The 21,630-nt window shown below is 34.8% G+C and overlaps 1 protein-coding gene across 1 annotated transcript; it reads right to left on the bottom strand.

Moving 5' to 3' along the window:
* Positions 1–788: 788 nt before the first annotated feature.
* LOC114730820 (receptor-like protein kinase FERONIA) lies at positions 789–18,782 on the bottom strand. Its single transcript, XM_028917934.1, has 4 exons — positions 18,715–18,782; positions 11,241–11,351; positions 10,579–10,855; positions 789–3,669 (listed from the first exon to the last, which is right to left on the bottom strand). Exons 1-4 carry the CDS (start codon positions 18,780–18,782, stop codon positions 976–978), a joined length of 3,150 nt encoding a protein of 1,049 aa, XP_028773767.1. The 3' UTR covers positions 789–975.
* Positions 18,783–21,630: the final 2,848 nt, after the last annotated feature.

The following is a 21,630-nucleotide window of genomic DNA, read 5'->3' as shown; positions in this document are numbered from 1 at the left end:
ATGACCAACCTAACAACTAAAGCTTTAAGCTTATAATAGAGAATGAAGCTGTAGGACAAACACAATATCTCTTATACCAAGTAATGAATCGATGATTTGACCACGCACTAGATGTTGCAAACCTGCTAATCAAGTTTCAGCCGGATCCAATGATTAACTAATGCGTAAATGCCTATTTACTGAAATTGCCATGCGAAGATGTGAAAATAACTTTCCCTTTTTTCCTCTCTTGTTTTTTTTTTTTTAACAAACTTTTCCTCTCTTCAGATGGCTGCTTTTGCCCTCAAAATGAGGCCTTACCTTTTAACCCTAATCTATCCATCCCCACCTTAATAAGTGAGACTCAAAAGATACTTTAAATATTAGGCTTTTCTCTGCATAGAAAGGGAGGCCAACCCCAACAATTTAAATATTCAAAGCAATAAATAAAACAAAACCACGAAGAGCCACATTGAGCACCATCTACTTTTCGTGCCACTTGGTTGGAAGGTGCAAGCTTTTTGAATCAGTCAATGATGTGACATCAAAAATGGAAAGGTAGTTCCCATGGAGCCATCCATATACAGTTAGACACAAACAGATTTTTTAATTAAAAAGATAAATTCCAACGAGTGAGAACGGATTATGGATTTTTTTTTTCCAGCCAGCCGCTGGTTACGAATAGTCTGAAGAGATTTCGCAAATAATCGAACCCTTGATTCTGTAGTCATATATTATTAAATTGGGAGAGGTATATAAAAATCATACTCTGAGAGACTTGTATTGCATCTAAGAAGTGTGATCTCAACTGGTAATCATGCGTACTTTTAGAAGTAATTATTTAATTTTCTGCTTGCATATTTTATATTTATACAGATAGAAAATAAAAGTTCAGAGTTGCCGTAAAAGACACACAGCAATACAACGACGCCGTTACTATTTGGAAAAGGACGAAATTAAAATCCATCACCTAGCAAATACCACCGGATTACTTCTTCATCGAACCGACGGATGACCCAGCTCAGAGAAGATCAATCCAGAAACTAGAGATTGATCTTCACTGCTTGAACTAGTCAACCTGCTTCCTTTTGATTCATCACTGCTCGTGAACCCCACTTTGCTTTCTCTTTCTTCCACATTTGTCGTTTTCCTTATCAGAGCCCTTTCCTCGCTCTTTCCTTCAATTTCGCCCTCATCAACAAGAAGCCCCGCTTCCTCTGTGCCTTCTTGAAGCTGCAACGCAAACTCTAAGCCCCACACGACGTCGTTCATCGAAGGTCGTTCATTTCCATCTTCCCCCAGACATTTCAGGGCCATGTCGCTGAACGCTTTTAAGCACTCTGGTGTGATACTTTCTACCAGGAACGGGTCAACCGTTTGATGAATCACACCCTCGTGATGACATTTTCGAACCCACTCCACTAAACTTAGTTTCTGCTTCTCCACGTTACGTATCAAAGGAGGTCTCCCACACAATACTTCCAGCAATACAACTCCGAAAGAGTAAACGTCAGACTTTTCAGTCAACCTTTGACGTTTATAGTATTCTGGGTCCAAGTAACCCATGCTTCCTTTTACCACCGTGCTTATGTGAGACTTGGACAATCCCGTGGGTCCTATCTTGGATAGTCCAAAATCCGAAACCTTAGCCACCCATTTCTCATCTATTAAGATATTTGTGGACTTCACATCACGGTGGATTATATTGCGGTTCGCACCAGTGTGAAGATAGTGGAGTCCACGAGCAGCACCAATGCACATCGCCAGCCTTTGTTTCCAGGAAAGTGGAGGGTTATCGGAATCATAAATATGGTCACGGAGGGTCCCACGAGCCATGAACTCGTAAACGAGGATCATCTCGTTGCCATCGTTGCAGTAACCAATGAGAGGAACTAAATGATTGTGACGAAGCTGAGAGAGCATTTCAATCTCAGTTTGGAACTCACGGAGGCCTTGTTGGGAACCTGGTTTGAGCCGTTTGATAGCCACAGGGACTGTTCCATCATCAATATAGCCTTTATAAACATTACCAAACCCTCCAACCCCCACAATGAAAATATCATTGAAGTTACTTGTGGCTGCTCTTATTTCATCTATAGAAAAGTAGCGACACAAATCCGACGGTAATGATGATGACCCACGGGGTTTGTCTTTTTTGGACGAGTCAACTGATTTTTGTCCCCACCATGAAGATCCTTCCTTGACCGGAGCTCTAATGAATCGCCGGAAAATGAACAGAACAATAAGAGACAGCACAAGGAAGCCTGATGTTGCAACAACGATAATGAAAATTACCCTTCCTTTGTTTCTGTTCCTCGATGAGTTGTAGGACGGCGTGGATGGAGATTGAATTGGATCAGGATTAGGACCCGCAAGATTATCATTGTAGTCACTTATTTTAAAAATTTCAATACCGTTCAATAAAACATCCCTGTAAGTGCTTCTTGCGGTTGGGTGTGGTTGCAACTGAATTGAAAGATTCAGCTTCTTTGACCTTCCATCACTCGGCATCGACACCGCATAGTCCTTATGGATAGGAACCAATCTTTTGTGAGCCCATATCATCACATCGGCAAGAGGCTCCACCAAAGCATCATTTATGAAGATCTGAAAAACTCTGTCTCCCACTTTTTCAATATTTTCATCAAACTCACAAAAATGCAATCTTACCATGTAATGAAAGACTGAATCCACTTGAAAACGCCAGGTCACGTTAAATTTGGACTTCTCTTGCCTCCCATAGTTTCGAGCAGTCTTGTATACTACGTCCGGTGCAGTATAATTTGGATAATTTGTGTGATCCACATCTAAACCAAAACCTGCGGATACACTCTGTGGGCGCTCCCTCTCCAAGTAGGGATTGTCCTGCTCCCAATAACGAAACATGCCTGTGTCTGAACTGGAACCTATCGGACCTCCGCCAACGTTAGCTCGGTACACAGTCTCGAGAGCACTGCTGTTCTGAACTGGATACTGCTGGGTTCCACCATCTAGCATCATCCCCTGCAGGTTTTCTGGGTCTGTGTAATAAAGAAAATCGGGCATAGAGACGACCTCAATCCCATTGACAAAAGCATAGGCGTTCGGATGAGATCCGTTGGGTGTGAAGGCTATGTTCAGCCTCTGTCCTGGGTCAACGTTGACACAGTACTCGCGTACGATGGCTCCGTCTGGAGCAGCAACTTCAAGTGAAGCGCCAGCGTCGGCGTTAAGCGAAGCGTTGAAGTCCTTGAGCAGGGTGTGGGGCCCTGCTTTGACGGAGAAGAAAGCATCGAAGCGAAGGAAGTTGAGGTTGTAGGAAGACGGGTAAAAGTAGAGGCGAACAAACTTTTGGCCGCCGGTCTTCACAGGAAACGAGTAGGAGAATTCGGAGCGAGAGAAGCGTGCGGTCTTGTAAGGGATTGATTTGCCATCTGCGTTGTCGCCTACTGATGAATTATTGCTGTTGAAGAGTTCGATTGGAGAGAATAGACCGGAATTTGTGTCTCCGGTCCAGTTCTGGCCATATGAAGAAGAGAAACTGTCGGAACCACCGCAGTTGACTGAGAAATGATCATCAGGATTGTAGGAGGCGATGGTGGAAAGGAGCTGGAAGAAGAAGAATAACTGGAAGGCGACGACGATTGTGGGCGGGTTAGTCACCCTGGACACAGCGGTTTGTCTCTCTCTCTCATCACTGACTTTGTTTATCTATTTTTTCCAGTTCTGTTGGGATTTAAGGAGCAAGATCTTGAAGAAACAGTTTAAAATGAAACAAACTTGATGAAATAGATGCGATTTCCTGGAAAGAGAGGTTATTTTATTTACCCAGTCAAGCAATGAGTTACACGGCGGGCTTGACTTTTCAAACCCACTTGCCTCGTCACTTCCCACTACAACACCCCCCCCCCCACCACACACACAAACACACACACACAATATGTATCTCATAGATCTGCTACTCTCTACAAGCCTGCACTGAAGCCAAGTACTATCATATTTATTCTATCCAAAGTGGGTTGTTACATTTTATTCCCATAAATTAATTAATTCTGGGGGCATCTTAGTCAGAGAAAAAGTATCCACACAATGCCTGAAAAATCTTTACTCAATTTTTTTGAAAATATATTATTACCTTCACCTGCTTAACATCTAATTCACTGTTGACATGTTAATGAGGGAGTTATATGAAAATGCTTGGACTAAAAATTAGCTCAATGCAATGAAGCTAAAATTAGTGAAGATATTCTGGCTGGGATGATGTAGATGGATGTGCTATTCTTTGCTATTAGTCGGATTATGTAAGAGTACTTGATCATGGGAAATCAGAGACCATGGAGACATATCAATGGAAGTTATGTCTGGCAAGTGTTTTACAATATAAGGAACTAATATTTAAATTCTGTATTAAAAAAGGGTGCTCAATTTCATTGAATAAAAATTCTTTCCAATAAAAAAAATTAAAAATACTTGTAAGAAAATTGTTTCAAGGACAAAGAGCTCGAGAAACACAATGCCACCAGTAATGTTTATGACCCGAGGCTGACCTCTTGGACTCTTGGTGCCAAGAAATAAACGTTAACCGAAAGTCTTTTTGATCACACTCCGTATTTCCAGAGTGCATTGTTTAGGCGGTGCATGCAGAGGACATAGGTTGCATTGATATCTCTCGACCTGCCTGACACGGATTGCATTAACTGAGAGTCAAAGTTAGGGTATTGATTCTTAATATAAAAATTTGATAATTAATTAGAGAATATTAAAAAAAAATAGTTAAATTAGTTAATTGTAATAAATAGATGTTATCTTTCTTAAAATACTCTTACTAATTATATATATTGAAATTACTCTTCATGAAACTACTTAACAAAGAAATTACTTGAAGGCAAAATAAATAAGTATTAAAATAAAATATATTAAAATGTTATATTTGAGATCAAGTTAAATTTTCAATTAGTTTTTATATTAAAATCCAGAGGTAGTATTTTTTGCAATTTCAATTGTTTGATTTTGCATATTAACTGGAGGAGTTTTGGGCATCCCAAAGTGTTCTATTGGCTCCAGTGTTAAATGTCATCTTGTTATTATAGTCTAATAAGGACATAGAGCTATTTGCAAAAGTAATCATTTGAATGTAATTAACGAGAATGTTAAGAACTTAAAGGACAACGAGCATTTGAAGAAGCGCCGTAGAACTCGAAGATGGAATATCAAGATCTGTCGTGTGCGTGCAGAAAGGCAACGCCTCCCCTCTTCTCTCCCCTTCTTTCCTTCTGTAATGATTCAGATTTTAATGTTTTTAAAACTTATTTATAAAATATTTTTAAAAGTCTGTAAACGGTTGGAATTAAAATTTGGTAGTTTATATTTTATTATTTATTTACTTTTTATAATTTAACATTTTAATAATAATTTTAAAAATAAAGGATTAAAATGCATCTAGTCCAACACTCCGAAATATTTTGTGAGGTGCAACCAATATCGACGAATTTTTTTTAATATGTTTAGTACCCTACTCTAAAATATTTTGTGATGTAATTTTTCTCTCGAATTGTTAATTTTTCAGAAGCAATATAATTGTGCATTTAAAGTACTGCTTTGGTCCTTAATACAATACCTATTTAACTAATTTGATTAGGTTAAGGAAGTTAAGTAAGTTAGTTAATTATAAAAAATATGACATGTTTTTCCTAAAAGATCATACTTATTTTTCTTAATATCCTCTTTTCCTCTTCTACTTAATTATGATGAGAAGTATCCAAAGGGATAATTTAGAAAAAAATTAATAATATTGAGAAATAGATCTTATATTAGGATCAAAATTAACTCAACAATTAGATCCTTATATTAAGGACCAGAAGGGAGTATTATTTTATGAGCAATTTTAATTTTGTTATTAACTCCTTGAAAGGTTGGTTAAATAAATATATATTAAGTACCATAAAATATTTATTTCAGTATTTTTTTTAAGTTGTTGGATGCACCTAGAAAAAATTTATACTTCAAGTGTTGGATGAATTACAAAATAATTTAGATGCTAAATGCAGTTGAAAAAAATACTTAATAGCATTGGACGCATCTCAAAAATTGTTTTTAGGGTACCGGACGAATATGACCAAAATACTTAACAAAATCGTAAACCAAAAATAAAATGTGAACTACTAAAATATTGATCTAAGGACTAGAGAAAAGAGAATGGAAAAGGGAAGCGAAGAGATTCTTTTCCCAAGATCACCATGGTGTGTATGTGGGTTAGTTTGGTTTGATGAAAGAAAAGGAACGAAGAAATTTTAATGGAGAAAAAGAGTAGAGAGATTTTAATATTACTTCATTTGGATTTATAAAAAAAAAGAGAGGGAAGTTTTAATGTTACTTTGTTTGGTTCATTAAAAGAGAGGAGAGAAAATATTTTTACATAGACATTTTGCCCTTATTCTATTCAAGATTTTTTTTCAAATTTTATAGAATATCTAATGAAATAGAATTAGAAATAATATTTAATATAAAATTATATTATATAATTTTATCTGTTAACAAAAATTATACCTTATAATTATACTTACAATATCTAACAATAATGATTATATGTTTCAACTCTTATCCATTTGTTATTTTATTGACTTTTGACATAACTCTTTCAAATATGATATGAATAATCTATTTGTTATTTTGTTGGCTCTGGGTTGGGGTGGAGAAGGAGAAAGCAGTGTCTGAAGAGGGAAAAAAAGGGTTTGGAATGATATAGGGATATTGAAAATAAATATAAACATAATAGTCACAACATAACAAAATATTGTTTTTTTCATTCAAATCCTACCAAATTTGGAGGGGAAATTTTAGAAAATTTAGCCTCCCCTCCTAAAATTTTTAGGTTGCCAAATAAGGAAAAATAATCAAAATCTCTTATCCTCCTTCCACTCCCCTTCTTTCGTACCATACGCACCTTCGATTAGAGGGAGGGACGATTTTTCTTTTAAAAAAAAAATAATTATGAGTGGGTTTTAAAAAGCCTTATTCTTAAATATTTATTTTAATTAATTTTTAAAAAATATAACTGAAAAGATATTATTAAATGATTAATACGTTTAATTATATAAATATTTTAAAAGTTTTTAAAAGAACAAATGACACGCTATATGGATTAAGCCATTCCTCCTTGATTTGTTCTCTCTGGAACCTGTTTTACGTGAGGAAGAGTCCCCTTTCGGCAAAGGAGATGATCCGAACACACCCTATATTTTGCTCTTTTTTCAGTTTTACCCCCATTTAATATCATAATATCAATGTGACATTAAACCGATTGAGACACTTGTTTGAAAGTCAATGAGTCGAATCGGGATTAACTCAGAATCAAACCGGTCATATTAAAAATAAGATGATTTAATTTATAACAAGAAAATATAATAACATTAACTATCCTAATAACAAATATAAGAAATATAACAATAATTTAATTATAATAATAACAAAATATAACAATATTAAGATTCTTCATTTTTAGAATTATTTAATCACTAAATTAAAAAATTATATTTGGTATAAAAATATTGGTTATAAAAATATTTATATTTAATTATAAAAATATTTTAATAAAAAAATATTATATTTGGTATAAAAATATTGGTTATAAAAATATTTATATTTAATTATAAAAATTATTTTAAATAAATGATATTTAGAAATTTCTTCTTGTTTTTTTGAAACAGCACCATATTACATGTGTATACTTGTTGTTATGTATATATGATATGCATTTTTTTTTGGGAAAAAAGATAGAAAAAGGATACTTAAATTTCATAATGCCCAAATGGTCTGCTGAATTTGAAAAATCCTAATCTGGTCTCAAGAGACCAAATTGGGATTAACACGTTAAAAAAAAAAAATCAAATTACCCTTTATTTTATTTATTGTTTTTAAAATATCAAAGCCCCCACTGGCCGGCCAGGTGGTTGCCGGAGCTCCAGCGGACAGCAATCACTGGAGCTCCGGTGACCGACTGACAATTAGTCACCAGAGCTCCGGTGGTCGGAAGCAATTTTTTTGAAAATTTTTACAATTTCAGTATAACGTTTAATAACTTTTATAACACTATTAACAACTTCAATATAGCAGTTAATAACATGTTTTCTGAGAAATTTAACAAGCTCTGATGGCCAAAAACAATTTTTTGAAAAGTTTTACAATTTCAGTATAACAGTTAACAACTTTTATAACGCTATTAACAACTTTAGTATAGTAGTTAACAACAAATTTTTTTGGGAAATTCAACAACCTCTGGCAGTCAGAAACAATTTTTTTGAAAATTTTTACAATTTCAATATAACGGTTAACAACTTTTGTGACGCTATTAACAACTTCAGTATAGTAGTTAACAACAGGTTTTTTGGGAAATTCAACAAACTCTAGCTGCTAGAACAATTTTTTTAAAAAATTTTACAACTTCACTATAACGGTTAACAACTTTTGTGACGTTATTAACAACTTCAGTATATTAGTTAATAACAGTTTTTTTGGAAAATTCAACAAGTTCCGGCAGCCAGAAATAATTTTTTTGAAAATTTTTACAATTTCAATATAACCGTTAATAACTTTTGTAATGCTATTAACAACTTCAATATATCAGTTAACAATAGGTTTTTTGGAAAATTCAACAATTGGTCACTGAAGCTCTGACGGCGAAAAACAATTTTTTTTGAAAATTTTTACAACTTCAGTATAACGGTTAACAACTTTTGTAACTTTATTAACAACTTTAGTATAGTGGTTAACAACAGGTTTTTGAGTTTGTTAATGTCATTACTGAAATTGTAAAATGCTACTTTTTGAATTTTCTGAAAAACTTGTTCTTAACTGCTATATCAAAGTTGTTAATAGAGTTATAAAAGTTGTTAACTGTTATACTGAAATTGTAAAAATTTTTTTAAAAAAGTAGTTGTTAAAGTTATAAAAATACCTTTTTTTTTAATTTTTAAAAAATCTATTGTTAAATGCTATACTAAAATTATTAATAGAGTTACAGAACTTGTTAATGACATTACTGAAATTGTAAAAATGCTACTTCTAAAATTTTTAGAAAACTTATTGTTAACTGCTATATTGAAGTTGTTAATAACATTACAAAAGTTGTTAACTGGTATACTGAAATTGTAAAAATTTTCCAAAAAAAAAAGTTGCTAAAGTTGTAAAAATGTCATTTTTTTTTAATTTTAAAGAAAACATATTGTTAAATGTTATACTGAAGTTGGTAATAGAGTTACAGGACTTGTTAACGGCATTATTGAAGTTGTAAAAATGCTATTTTTTGAATTTCTCAAAAAACCTGTTGTTAATAGCGTTACAAAAGTTGTTAACCGTTATACTGATGTTGTTGTAAAAATTTTCAAAAAATTGTTTCCGGCCATCGGAGCTCCGATGACCAATTGTTGAATTTCTCGAAAAACTTGTTGTTAACTGTTATACTGAAGTTGTTAATAGCGTCATAAAAGTTAACTATTATTTTGAAGTTATAAAAATTTTCAAAAACATTGTTTCCGGCCGCCGAAACTTGTTGAATTTCTCAGAAAACCTATTGTTAACTGCTATACTGAAGTTGTTAATAGCGTTACAAAATTTTTTAACCGTTATACTGAAATTGTAAAAAAATTTCAAAAAATTGTTTTTGGCTGCCGGAGCTTGTTGAATTTCTCAAAAAACCTGTTGTTAACTGCTATACTGAAGTTGTTAATAGCATTACAAAAGTTGTTAATCGTTATACTGAAGTTGTGAAAATTTTCAAAAAAATTATTTTCGACCGCCAGAGCTCCGACGACTGACCGGCTGGCTAATGAGGGCCTTGGTATTTTAAAAACAATGAATAAAATGAAGGACAATTTGGTCTTTTTCTTAACAAGATATTCCCAATTTGGTCTCTTGAGACCAAATTAGGATTTCTCAAATTCATAGTGGCGTTGAGTTTCTCGACCCTTTGCCTTAGGATTAGTCAGTTCTATTTCTCGATGGGGGCGGGGCAAGGAAAGGGATATAACTCAGCGGTAGAGAGATTATGAAATTTAACTATCCTTTTTCTGTCTTTTTCTTCTTTTCTTTTTTTGCCAAAATATATATGATATGCATTACAACACAGAAACTCCATCACTTGCCTTTTTTTTTTTGAGTGAAAAGTGGGATTGTATTAGAAACGGATATTTACAACAGGGGCAAGAAGCAGTACAATAAAGCAAAATCGAAAGAGCCTGAACAGATCAGCCTAAGCGCATTCTAGCAAGGAATTCTTCTTTGTTTGTATAACATGATTGCTCAGAGCTAACACCTCATTCACTAAACGATAAGGGTTAGTGCTCTCCCTTTCAAAAATACTACGATTTCTTGCTTCCCAAAGTTTCCAGCACATTAAACCGAATATAATCGCCCATGGGGGGTTGCTGTGGGAGATGCCTAGATTCAGGTCGAACCATTTGTTGATGGTTGGCTTGAGAAAGGTGGCTGAATTTGGGGAGGTACTATAAGCTTCCAGCAAGTATTAGCTAATTTACACCTCCGTAGGACATGGTTTAGGTCCTCCTTCCCTCTTCCACAGATGCTGCATACTTCTAGTTCAGTCATTCGCCGTCAGACTCTTACCTCATTAGTTAGCAACTTGTTGCTCATAGCCAGCCATAGGAAGGTTCTAACTCTATGGGGCCTGAGCCATTTCCATACAAGCTTCCAGCGATCGCTCTCATCATCCCAGTCATCTTCCATGATGAGTCTGTAGGCAGACCTAGTAGTGAAACGTAAGCTACTAGTAAGACTCCATATGCACTTACCTGGATTTGTATTTTGGGTTGGCGAGTGAATGCCGGCAATCTGTTCAAGGACATGTTGAGGCAAACCGCTTGCAAATTCATCCCATCTCCAACTTCCATTATATGTCACAAAATGAATCAGTGGTTTTTCTAGATTGATTTCGTCTAGAGAAGTAAAGGCCAAGTGTTTCAGCGGGCGTAGATCCCTTACCCACATGTCAGACCAAAATCTAATGCTCTTACCATCTCCTATTTCCCAGCTTATGCCTAAGCTTAACTCATCCCAGAGTGGCGTCAGACTTCCCCATAGGAGAAGGCCGCTTTTACTTTTAAGGTTCGGCTTATGAAAAGGAGTCCATTGATATTTATGTTTGATGACTTGGACCCAAAATAGGTTTGGCTACATAGTAATTGTATAAGCCAGTTTGAGAAGAAAAGCTGAATTTGTCTCATCACATTTTTAAGACCACATCTGCCATTTTCTTTGGGTTGACATACCATGCTCCACTTGACCGGTGGTATGCCTTTGCGTTGCTTGGTGCTCCCCTAAACAAAATCTCTGATAGTTGCCGTGATCCTTTGACAGGTAGAGTAGGGCAACCTAGTTGACTGCATTGCATAAATAGGTACAGTTGAAAGGTGAAACGTCCTACCTTTAACCCCTCAGAGCACGCATTCGTAAGTGTTATGGTTCAAGCAGATCATTACACAAGCCCGTGGATTTAAAATTTCAACATAATTACTTGAGGTTACTATTCACTGTTTAATTCTCAGATTACAGGTCCGACTTAAAAAATTCATAACTAATTCCATAAAAATCGTATTAGGGTGTTCTAAAATTCTACAGAAAGCTATTTCAATGCTCTTTAAGGAAAAAATATCTAATTGGACTTATCTTTGCCCAATTCATATAGTTTAATCAATAAATATTACTGTTCATTTCATAAAATCTGAAACTTCTAGATTCTGTGGCTCAACTTAGAAATTCATATCTCCTTGTGTACACATCCAATTGAGGTGATATACCTCTCATTTAAAAGCTTGGGATGTGTGCTATGAGTCTGCCAAATCTCGTGATTTAACTTTTTCATTTGGTAGGTCAAACTGGAGCTACAAACTCACTGCTTCAAGACCTACGTTTTATCCCTTAACATCTCTTTACTTTAATTCTTTTTATTTTTTTGGCATACATAACATGGGCTTACTCTTTTCCATTCATACTCATACACTTTCATTCATGCCATCAATATTATAATTAATTAAATGGCATCATTGGTATCCACAACATAAATTATATAGTAAGAGAATTACACATTGAATGATAATATTATTCATTAACATGAACAATTCTCCACTTTCTTCTCCTTGCTTCTCATGCCATTATTGCCCATTGATGATTGACCTAAATGGTTGATTAGAGAGGGGTGAGATTCAAGAGAATCTCAGTAGCAAACAATACCATATTAATCATGCTAGATAGATGCTAATGCACTACATACAACTTGTTTATTCTCTTGTTAATTAGTGACATATTAGCATGCTCAAAGCTAATTTCTTGATGCATGGCCATGGAGACATAATCTACTAATCATGAATAGCAATTACAGCAGCTAAAACATGTCACAATAACATTCAATAACATGTACACGGCAACACACAAGCATACAACATCAAGCAATGACAATAGGTAAGTTCATTACCTTGCACCTCAAGCTTTCCTCTTACTTTTCCTTTGACTCCCTTGACTTTCCAACCATGTGGGCATTCAGTCAATATCACCAAACATCCTTTTTGATGTTCCAAAGGTCCTAAATATAGTCAAATATATCATACAATCTATTAGGACCACTAGATTACATAAAGTTTAAGACTACCTCTCTTAAACCTCAACCCTTTCTCTTCCTTTTAGGGTTTTCTTTCTAGCTTTTCTAACACAAATCTCATCATTTTCTATCCTTAAGATCAATTTCTTGTCAATTAGGACCACTTTAGATGGCCTTAGATTCAAGAAGATCAAATCTGAAAATTTTGGTTCGCGGGTACTGTTCACGCAGAAAACCCAGATTTTTTGCTCAATTTTAAAAATTCATAATTAATTCTAGAAAAATCCAAATTGAGTGGTTCCAAGTCTCACTAAAATCTACTTAAGTTAAATTTACACGAAAAATAGTTTCAGGAACCAATTCTATTCTGAACAGTATTGAAATTCTACAGAACTCGACATTCTTCCAAAGGTTCAATACTGTTTCCAGATTTCAAACCCTAACTTTGAAAAATCACCATAAATCATACACATATCCAAATCAAGTGTTCTACCCATGGATTTAAAGCTTACAGAGTGTACTTTAAGCATACCAAATTTCAGAATCAGATACAAAGAATAACTTATTCGAAATAGGCATCGAATTAGATGCTATAAACATCACATACCTTGATCTTGAAACTTGAACTTAGGTGGACTTTCTCTCACTAGAAATAGCTCTTTCTCTCTCTAGATGCAAGAGTGGCAAATTTTTCCTTATAGTTCCTTGCTTGGCTGAAAATGTGAAGGGAGGGAGTGCCTATTTATAGCAAAAAATTTAGCTTCAATGGACTAAAATGCCTTGGTGACTAATAGAAAGGGTAAGGACAATTTTGGAACTTCAAGTTGACTTTTACATCATCATTGCATCATCCTTACCTTATCCTTCTAGAAGATGCCAAGTGTCATAAAAGTAGTGGAGGATAAGGGATATTAGATCCTAGCCGTTGGATCAAACTTGTTTCTTAAGTTTCATCCGAATTTACTTGGCTCACGTTTCTTCGGCTTTCTTTATGACCTTCTGGGGCTCAGAAAATTCTTCTGTCTGCTCCATAAATTCTCTTTAATTCTCAAGAATATCTATGAATTTTCTTATGCCACAACACTCCCTTTAAGCCTTGTATAAAATTCATTTACTAAAATACCCTTTTATTGACATAATCAGCTTTTTAATTTATTAAAGCCATTTTACTGGCCTTTTGGTTATTGGACTAATTTTATAAATTAGTACAACCTTTCAACCATTTAATCTCATTTTTGTATACATTTTTTTAGGTCTCTTGCTATTTTAAATAATTACCTCAAACAATGTACTTTTTACTGGTCATAACCTTATAAATTCCATTTAAGCTACCTCAGGGGTACTTTCATCTTTTCTCTTCACAGAAGAGCCTTAGAATATTATTTCTCATTTTCTAGGATTTTCTTGGAATTCTTTGTAAACTCTTCCATTTTTACCCATGTTGGTCGTAACTTTCGGAATTTACGCTTTAGTTCCTTCTTGGACTTAACTTCATACAATCCTCTCTTTGAGGTTTCTAGCTTAACCTTTGGCCTGTAACTAGTATCTTTTTTCTTTTTGGGCCTTCGAGACTTTACTGGAGTCTCTAACTTGATTATACTTGAGTCCCTGAAAACTTTTGCTTTGCAGTTTAGTCCCTGAAACTACTTTGACTTCCTTTCTTATCTTTAGGACTTTTGCTCAAAATGGGTCTAGTAGCCTATCCAATTCAAACTATTTCTAGTACTTTTAAACCCATAAATTTAGATGTTACAAAAGGACAAATTGAGCGAGGGTCATTCTTCCGGTCGGTGAGGGTGTTTTTGCTTTCCAGCTTTTGAGCTTTTGTTTCCATAACTTGCCTTTTAACCGGACTTTCCTTCTATGTTTTTAATTTTATAATATGCATTTATATATAATGGGAGATATCTGGCAAAAATATATATAATGAGAGATAAAAAGAATTCGAATGTAATGCTAAAGATTGCAAGGCCATAAAAAACGGAAGATAAAAAAAAAAAGTTATCCTAGGCCTGCGGCATAGTCTGAGGACGAAGCATAGGCTCATTAATGCTCTATCCTTTAACCATCTTTTTTTTTTTATTGGTTTTAGAACAGATAATTCTTCTTCTTTCTTCGCTTTTCTTTTGCTTCTTCTCTTCCATTTCTGCCTAAGGTAATTTTCGTCCCTTTCATTCTTCATCTTCTCGCTCAAACTTCCTTAGCTGGCAATGTTCTCTCCATTATTCGGGTACTCATAGTCCCCTTCCCTCAATCACCTCCCTAGTTTTTTACTTCCTGTCTCTGTCTCTCACTCTCCTCCCTGCCCTCTCACTCATGACGATCGCAGAAAAATATATCCGCGTTATTACTGCTTTACGCTGGTCCGGTTCCCTACCTTCCCAGTTCAAAAGCCAAGCCAGACTGAATTATTGATTGTTTGACCTGTTTCCGATTCAAACCGATCGGTCGATTTTTTTTTTCCCCACCCCATGGAAAGGCAAGCCGAAGCTTGCGGAAAATTGAAAAAAGAAAACAAAAAAAAACGCCTCTAAAAAGCCGCACAAAAGAACAACAAAACAGTCATGCTAACATCTTGTCTTCTAGGAACATCCTTTCGCATCCGTTGGGCACCTCCTAAGAGAGTATCATTTTTTTTTAACCATGCATAATATCGTAAATCTTAACTTTTTTTTTTAATGCCCTCTGTCCATCTAAAGGGACTGCATTGGAAATAAACAATAATCATATTCTGGGCAAAATAAAAATACTAATTAAAGCGGATAAAGTATAAGATTAAACTAATCATATAATCAATAAAGTGGTACAAACCCACATAATAACACAAGCAACAATGGTTCATGAAAGCGGGCTTTCACACAAGAGAGAATTTAACGCATTCATAGAAGAGAGAATTATAAATCAATCACGGATTAGAAATTTCTTAACGAGACTTCACTGGATTGTCCCAAAAAGTTAGAATTAAGGGTGAAACTGACTAGTCGAAGCAAACATGAGGAGTGATAAGTCTATATTTTATAATTAAATAGGAGTATATTTTGATTTGTTTGGTTAAATTTATGGATATCTTATGCCCATTTAATTATCTTTTGTAGATTTTCCTCTCTTTTATCAATTATAGGATAAAAGATGATCTTGTGTAAAATCTACTCAAATCTTTTATTATTTTTAATGCAGGAGATATAAAATTATTCAGAGAAGGAAATATCACAAATAAAAGATAAAACAAAAGGGGACCAACAATTGTAACAAATATAATATATATGTATATATATATATAATTGTCTATATATATAGATATATTAAGAGGGTCCGAAGCGTGAAGTTATGTGAAACAAGACAAATCATCATGATATAATATAATATATTATATTGAAAGAGATATATGGATAAAAGGTAGTGGATTTAAGGGATTCAAGGGGGAGAACATGCAAAACCATTATAAATAGAAACCGGGGATACAATAACTAGGGACAAGAGAGCAAGCATCGGAGAGTATTCCTAGAGGCAGTAATAGAGCATTATTTGTGACAACGAATCAATGAAGTTACTATATTTGTTCATCTTGTGACAACAGCTAAGTAGAGGACCTCTATTGGACCCTTCGATAGTTTATTTCTCTTTTCTTCTTCCTTTGTTCTGTCATGTTTGGAGATCTTAGAACAATACTGTTTATGGTTTATTTTATTATAAGTTTCTAAATTCCCCAGTTGGGGTAGGGATATAGCCTAACTGAGAAGCTAGTTTTTTTTATCAGTTCTGTTTTGACTCTTTTTATGACTTTTATGAATATATTTTGATTTTTATATCTATTTCTCTTATTCGTCATGTGGATTTTATGACTGGTTACCATTGAATCTAAATTATGGGTGATCTTGATGGACTGGGAGGTGAAGAGAGAACCTAGATCTAGAGAAGTAAATATAAATATTTAGGCTAGGGATAGTTTTAGATATTTATGGTGACTCAAGACTATAGCTTCAAGGTTTAATTGGTTGTTTGGGTGTCGTGGAAATGAATTCAACTCTAATTAAATAGGGACTAATAATTCGGGAGAATATTAGGACACTTTAGGAATAGTTGTCACTATAAAGAGTCAATTCAAAGGATAGAAACTAGTAACCCATAGGATAAATCCTGAACCCCAACGATTTGAGTAATTGATTTTCTCTTATATTTGATTTTCTCCTGCTTTTAATTTATTATTTCATTATATCTCATTAATCAATTCATCTATTCTCATTGTTACTTATTTGGATTAGTAAAAGCACAACCTCCCTATGGGTATGACCCTAGATTACTCTCGGATTTTTACCATATCGAGCCCATACACTTAGGGGGAAGATCAAGTTTTTGGTGCTGTTGCAAGGAAGGATACGGATTTACTAATTCTTCAGATTTTATTTTTCTTTATTTTTTATTAATTTTTGTTTTTATGCAATTAAGAAGTTCTGGTAGCTCTACTTTGACTCCTATTAATTTAGAAATTGAACAGTTTTGCACAAAAAATAGAAGTTAACTAAGAAGTGAGATGGTTGATGGTGCTATTGTTCTAGAGCAAAATATCACGTTCCATGATATTCAACGCCCCCTTATTACCTCTAATCCATCTTGTATTCAACTAAGTCCTGTTACGTGCAATTATGAATTTAAAAATATACATCTGAATGCACTACTTAATTTCAATAGGCATACAACTAAAGATGCCTTGGATTTTATAAGGGAGTATTATACAGTAATTGACACATTGCCATTGAATGGCTTATCAAATGATGATTTGAAGTTGCATTGCTTTCCATACTGTATGAAGGGAGGTGCTCGTCAATGGCTTCTGCGCTTACTAGAAGGTTCTATAACATCTTGGAATCAAATGTACGAGTAGTTTATGCTAAAATATTACTCACTATAAAAGACTTCAGAGTTAAGGGACAAGATTCACTTCTTCACGCAACAAGGTGATGAGTCATTCCATGAAGCACGGGGGCGGTATAATCTCCTCATTAGCCAATGTCCTTGTCATCAATTCCCACATATACTCTTAATAGACTTTTTCTATAATGGGCTCACATCGGACAATCAAAGCAAAGTTGATAATATAGCTTATGGTGATCCAAATAACATGACAGCTGAAGAAAGAGAGGACATTTACAAGATTCTAGCATCAAATTCAAGGCAAAAGTCAATTCGAGGAAGGAGGGCGATGGCTAACAAAGTCACTACTTCAAACATCTCTCTTGACTTAAGGGATTTAATAAAGAATTTGAATTTATTACTAAAATTTTTTAATTCTGTTAATTCCCTTTCTACTTCAGCTATTAATAATTCTCTTCATATAGGCAATGATGGTGATTATGTGGAGGAGGCTAACTTATGGGTGCTAATCCCAAGAATGACCTATACTTCAACATATATAATTAGGGGAGTTCACGGGACGGGACGAGATTGGGACAAGCCCATCCCGTTCCCGTCCCAATGAACAGGGACGGGACAAAGATTTTGTCCTGTGACTCGTCCCGTCCCAGTTCCATCCCATCCTCTTTTTTTTTTCCCACCCCTTCAAACTAGACCTTTTCTGTTGGGTCTCCTTTTTTTTTTTGGGCATGGTATTTTCTCTTTGTTATTTGGGCCTTTGCAATACTTTTAAATTAACAAAAAGTCCTCTGGTCCGTTATACATAATAATAATGATCAAAGACTGATCTAATTAAATAAAAAACACCATCACCATAGCACTGGACTAAACGTGAGAGGCCGAATAGAGGGAGATCTATAGGAGAGTAGGAGCGCAATGTTGCAGGGAAGCCAGTGTAGAAATAGCCCCTTCTAGCACTCTATCCCGACAGGCTTATGAGCCCGGTGCCTTGAAGAGATAATCAAAGTTGCTTATTGATTCCTCCGGTACCAGTAATTGGAAAATAAAGTCAACCCAAGAAGTGATCTTGAAGGTGGCAAAGTGATCCAGGGGAGGTATCGAAGGATGTGGAGGTCACGTAGCAGGGAGCCGGGGAAGGAAATAACGAGGAGTGGACTGAAGGCTAAGGGGAGGCGTCAAATTGGTTTGGCATTAGACTATTAGAAATAAAAATATAGTTAGGATCTGATAAGGAGGTCGGTATATTTGCAAAAAAATTTTAATTATATAGTATATACCCTAGGACAGGACGACCCTGTCTTGTGTCCTGTCTCGTCTCGAGGTATATTTTGTCTTGTCCCGGCATTGTCCCGTCCTACAAATTTTTTTGTCTCATCTCGTCCCGTCCTAACGCTACTGGGACCGGGATGGACCCACCAAGATGGGACAATTTGAACACCCCTATATATAATCTGAGGTGGAGAAATCATCCTAATTTTTCTTGGAAAAATTCTACCCCTCAAAGGCCATAAGCACCACCAGGTTTCCAACAGTAAAGAAACGTAATGGAGGATCACATAACAAGGTTGGAGGAAGCTTTAGCTCAAATGGCCACTCACCAAGCTAACCACATGAAGAACATGAATAAAGAAATTGACCAACTCAAGCAAGCAATTGCATCAACTCAAGCTTTTGTAAAAAACATGGAGTCACAGATGGGAAACTCTGTGAAAAATGTGGATGGTTAAATAAGCAATTTGGCTAGCTTGCTTACTGAATAAGGTGAAAACAAATTTCCTAGCAATACTGAAGTTAATCCAAGGGAGGGAGTCATGGTAGTCACCTTACGGAATAGTAAAGAACTTAAAAAAGCTAACATTGGGGCTAAAAGGACCTATAACAAGGTAAGTGATAAGAAGAATACTGAAGATAATGATGAGCTAATTAAAGTTCCCAAAGTTAAGAATATGATTCAAAGTAGTCCTTCTCCATCTGGACTCAAACCTTGTGTACCTCCTATCCCATATGCTGAATGCCTTAAAAAGAAAGATCAAGATTCAGGCTTCCAAAGGTTTCTTAAGATGTTAAGAGATATCCAAATTAATGTGCCTTTTATAGAAGCCTGAGCAAGAATGCCTTCTTATCTCAAATACATCAAGGATCTAGTTTCAAACAAGTAAAGGTTAGAAGATTATTCCACGGTGCCACTTACAAAGGAGTGCAGTGCAATTATACAAAAGAAGCTACCACCCAAACTGAAAGATTTAGGGAGTTTCACTATTCCTTGTGATATTGGTTCTAATATTGTTGAAAATTGTTTATGTGATTTAGGTGCTAATGTTAATTTGATGCCATATTCTTTATGTAGAAAGCTTGGGATGACAGATATTAAACCAATCAACGTGACTCTCCAACTTGCAAATATGTCAATTAGATATCCACGAGGTGTGGTTGATGATATCATAGTTAAAGTCGGTAAACTTTATATTCCTGCTGATTTTATTATTTTAGATATTGAGGATAACTAGAACATCTCTCTAATATTAGGGAGGCCATTTTTAGTAACTGATGGGGCTTTGATTGATGTACGTGAAGGAACATTACTTTTTCGAGTGGGTGACCAAAACGAATTATTTCAAGTATCTAAAGTTACAAAGTTTTCTTGCTTTGATGGGAATGGTTTTAGCATTGATGTTATTGATACATTGAGCCTGTACACTTGCGAGAGCGATCAAGTTTTATAAATAAAGAATTCCCAGATGAGAGACTTTGGGTGGTTAAATCTCTACTTGCTTCTTGGTTTACAGATTTTGTTAATTATGTTGTTACAGGTATAATCCCTAATAGCATGAATAATTGTCAAAGGAAGAGATTCATAGCAGAAGCAAGACATTACCTTGGGGATGAACCACTTCTTTTTAGAAGGTGTGCAAATGGGATCATATAGATCTGTGTGCCAAATAAGGAGATGGTCCAAATTTTTGAAGGATGCCATTTGTCACCTTATAGAGGCTATCATGTGTAACACCTCACATAATTATATCAATATACGCCATAAAATATTTAATTTAAAAGTCCATACACATTTTTAATACTGCAATTAAGTCAAAATTTCAAAACATTTCTAATATAACTTAACAACATAAACTATTAAAGTCTTATAGTCATGGCAAATAAAAATATAACACAGCATGTGCTTGAGGAGCACAGAAGCCTTCACGGCTCACTCCAATGGTGCCTTCCCTTGATTCTTACTAGATCCTTCGCCTGAAAATTGTTAATATAGGGGATGAGCTCAAACGTCTCAGTAACTACTGAAATTCTAACCTATACAAGCAAATCACATATGATAAACCAAAAATCTGTTTATATGTGTGTATATAAATTTATCAAAAATCACGGATTTGAGACATTCAATTCAATTTCATTTTTTCAACAATATACCAATATCATTTTTCTAATATATCCAAAAATAATGCAATATGTTGCCTCCCTTATATCACCGTCCACCCTTATACCGCTGACTGGAGCCATAGGCTAACACATAGTCCGATAGGAACTAATCCATTTTACTGAATTATTCCAAGCTCACCGATACTAGAGATATATCCGGCCAAAGATATAGAGCTCAAGCTCGGACTATGGCTCCCCTCCTTTGTGAATAGGGAGGTGTCACATGTCCCATAGCTCCAATGAATTCCCGGCCAAAGGAAAACATGGAAGAAGGGGCCCTGACAAGTGCCATCCACTGTGCACCGAGTGATGGCATACCACGTGGTAATTTTATATCCATGCAATCTCCTTCTATCTTAACCCAACAATGCATGTCATATGCAAATAATGGTACATCATAAATATATTCTCAAATATATTATTAAAAATAAGATAGCAATAAAATTCATATACCATTTAACAGTATCTCATGATAATTTCATAGCTATTAATATATTTAAATGTTGATCATAATTACTAGCAACAAACCTTAATAAAACAGGTAACATACCAAAACATTTATTGTACAAAAAATCATAATATTATATTTCAGTAATATAATAATTAGTAAATCCACAATATATTCATACACAATTCACATGTACAAGAAAGAATTTTCAGAGTTACCTGGTACTCTTTAGCTTACAAATGTTCACACAAAGATTACTCCAAAATTCTAAGTCTACAAAATTGCACATAAATATTCATTAACATAAACTCAA

This window comes from Neltuma alba, unplaced genomic scaffold (assembly GCF_004799145.2).
Source record: "Neltuma alba isolate B1F8T4 unplaced genomic scaffold, ASM479914v2 tig00012766_pilon, whole genome shotgun sequence".
NCBI lineage: Eukaryota > Viridiplantae > Streptophyta > Magnoliopsida > Fabales > Fabaceae > Neltuma > Neltuma alba.
This window is presented reverse-complemented; position numbering and strand designations above follow the sequence as displayed.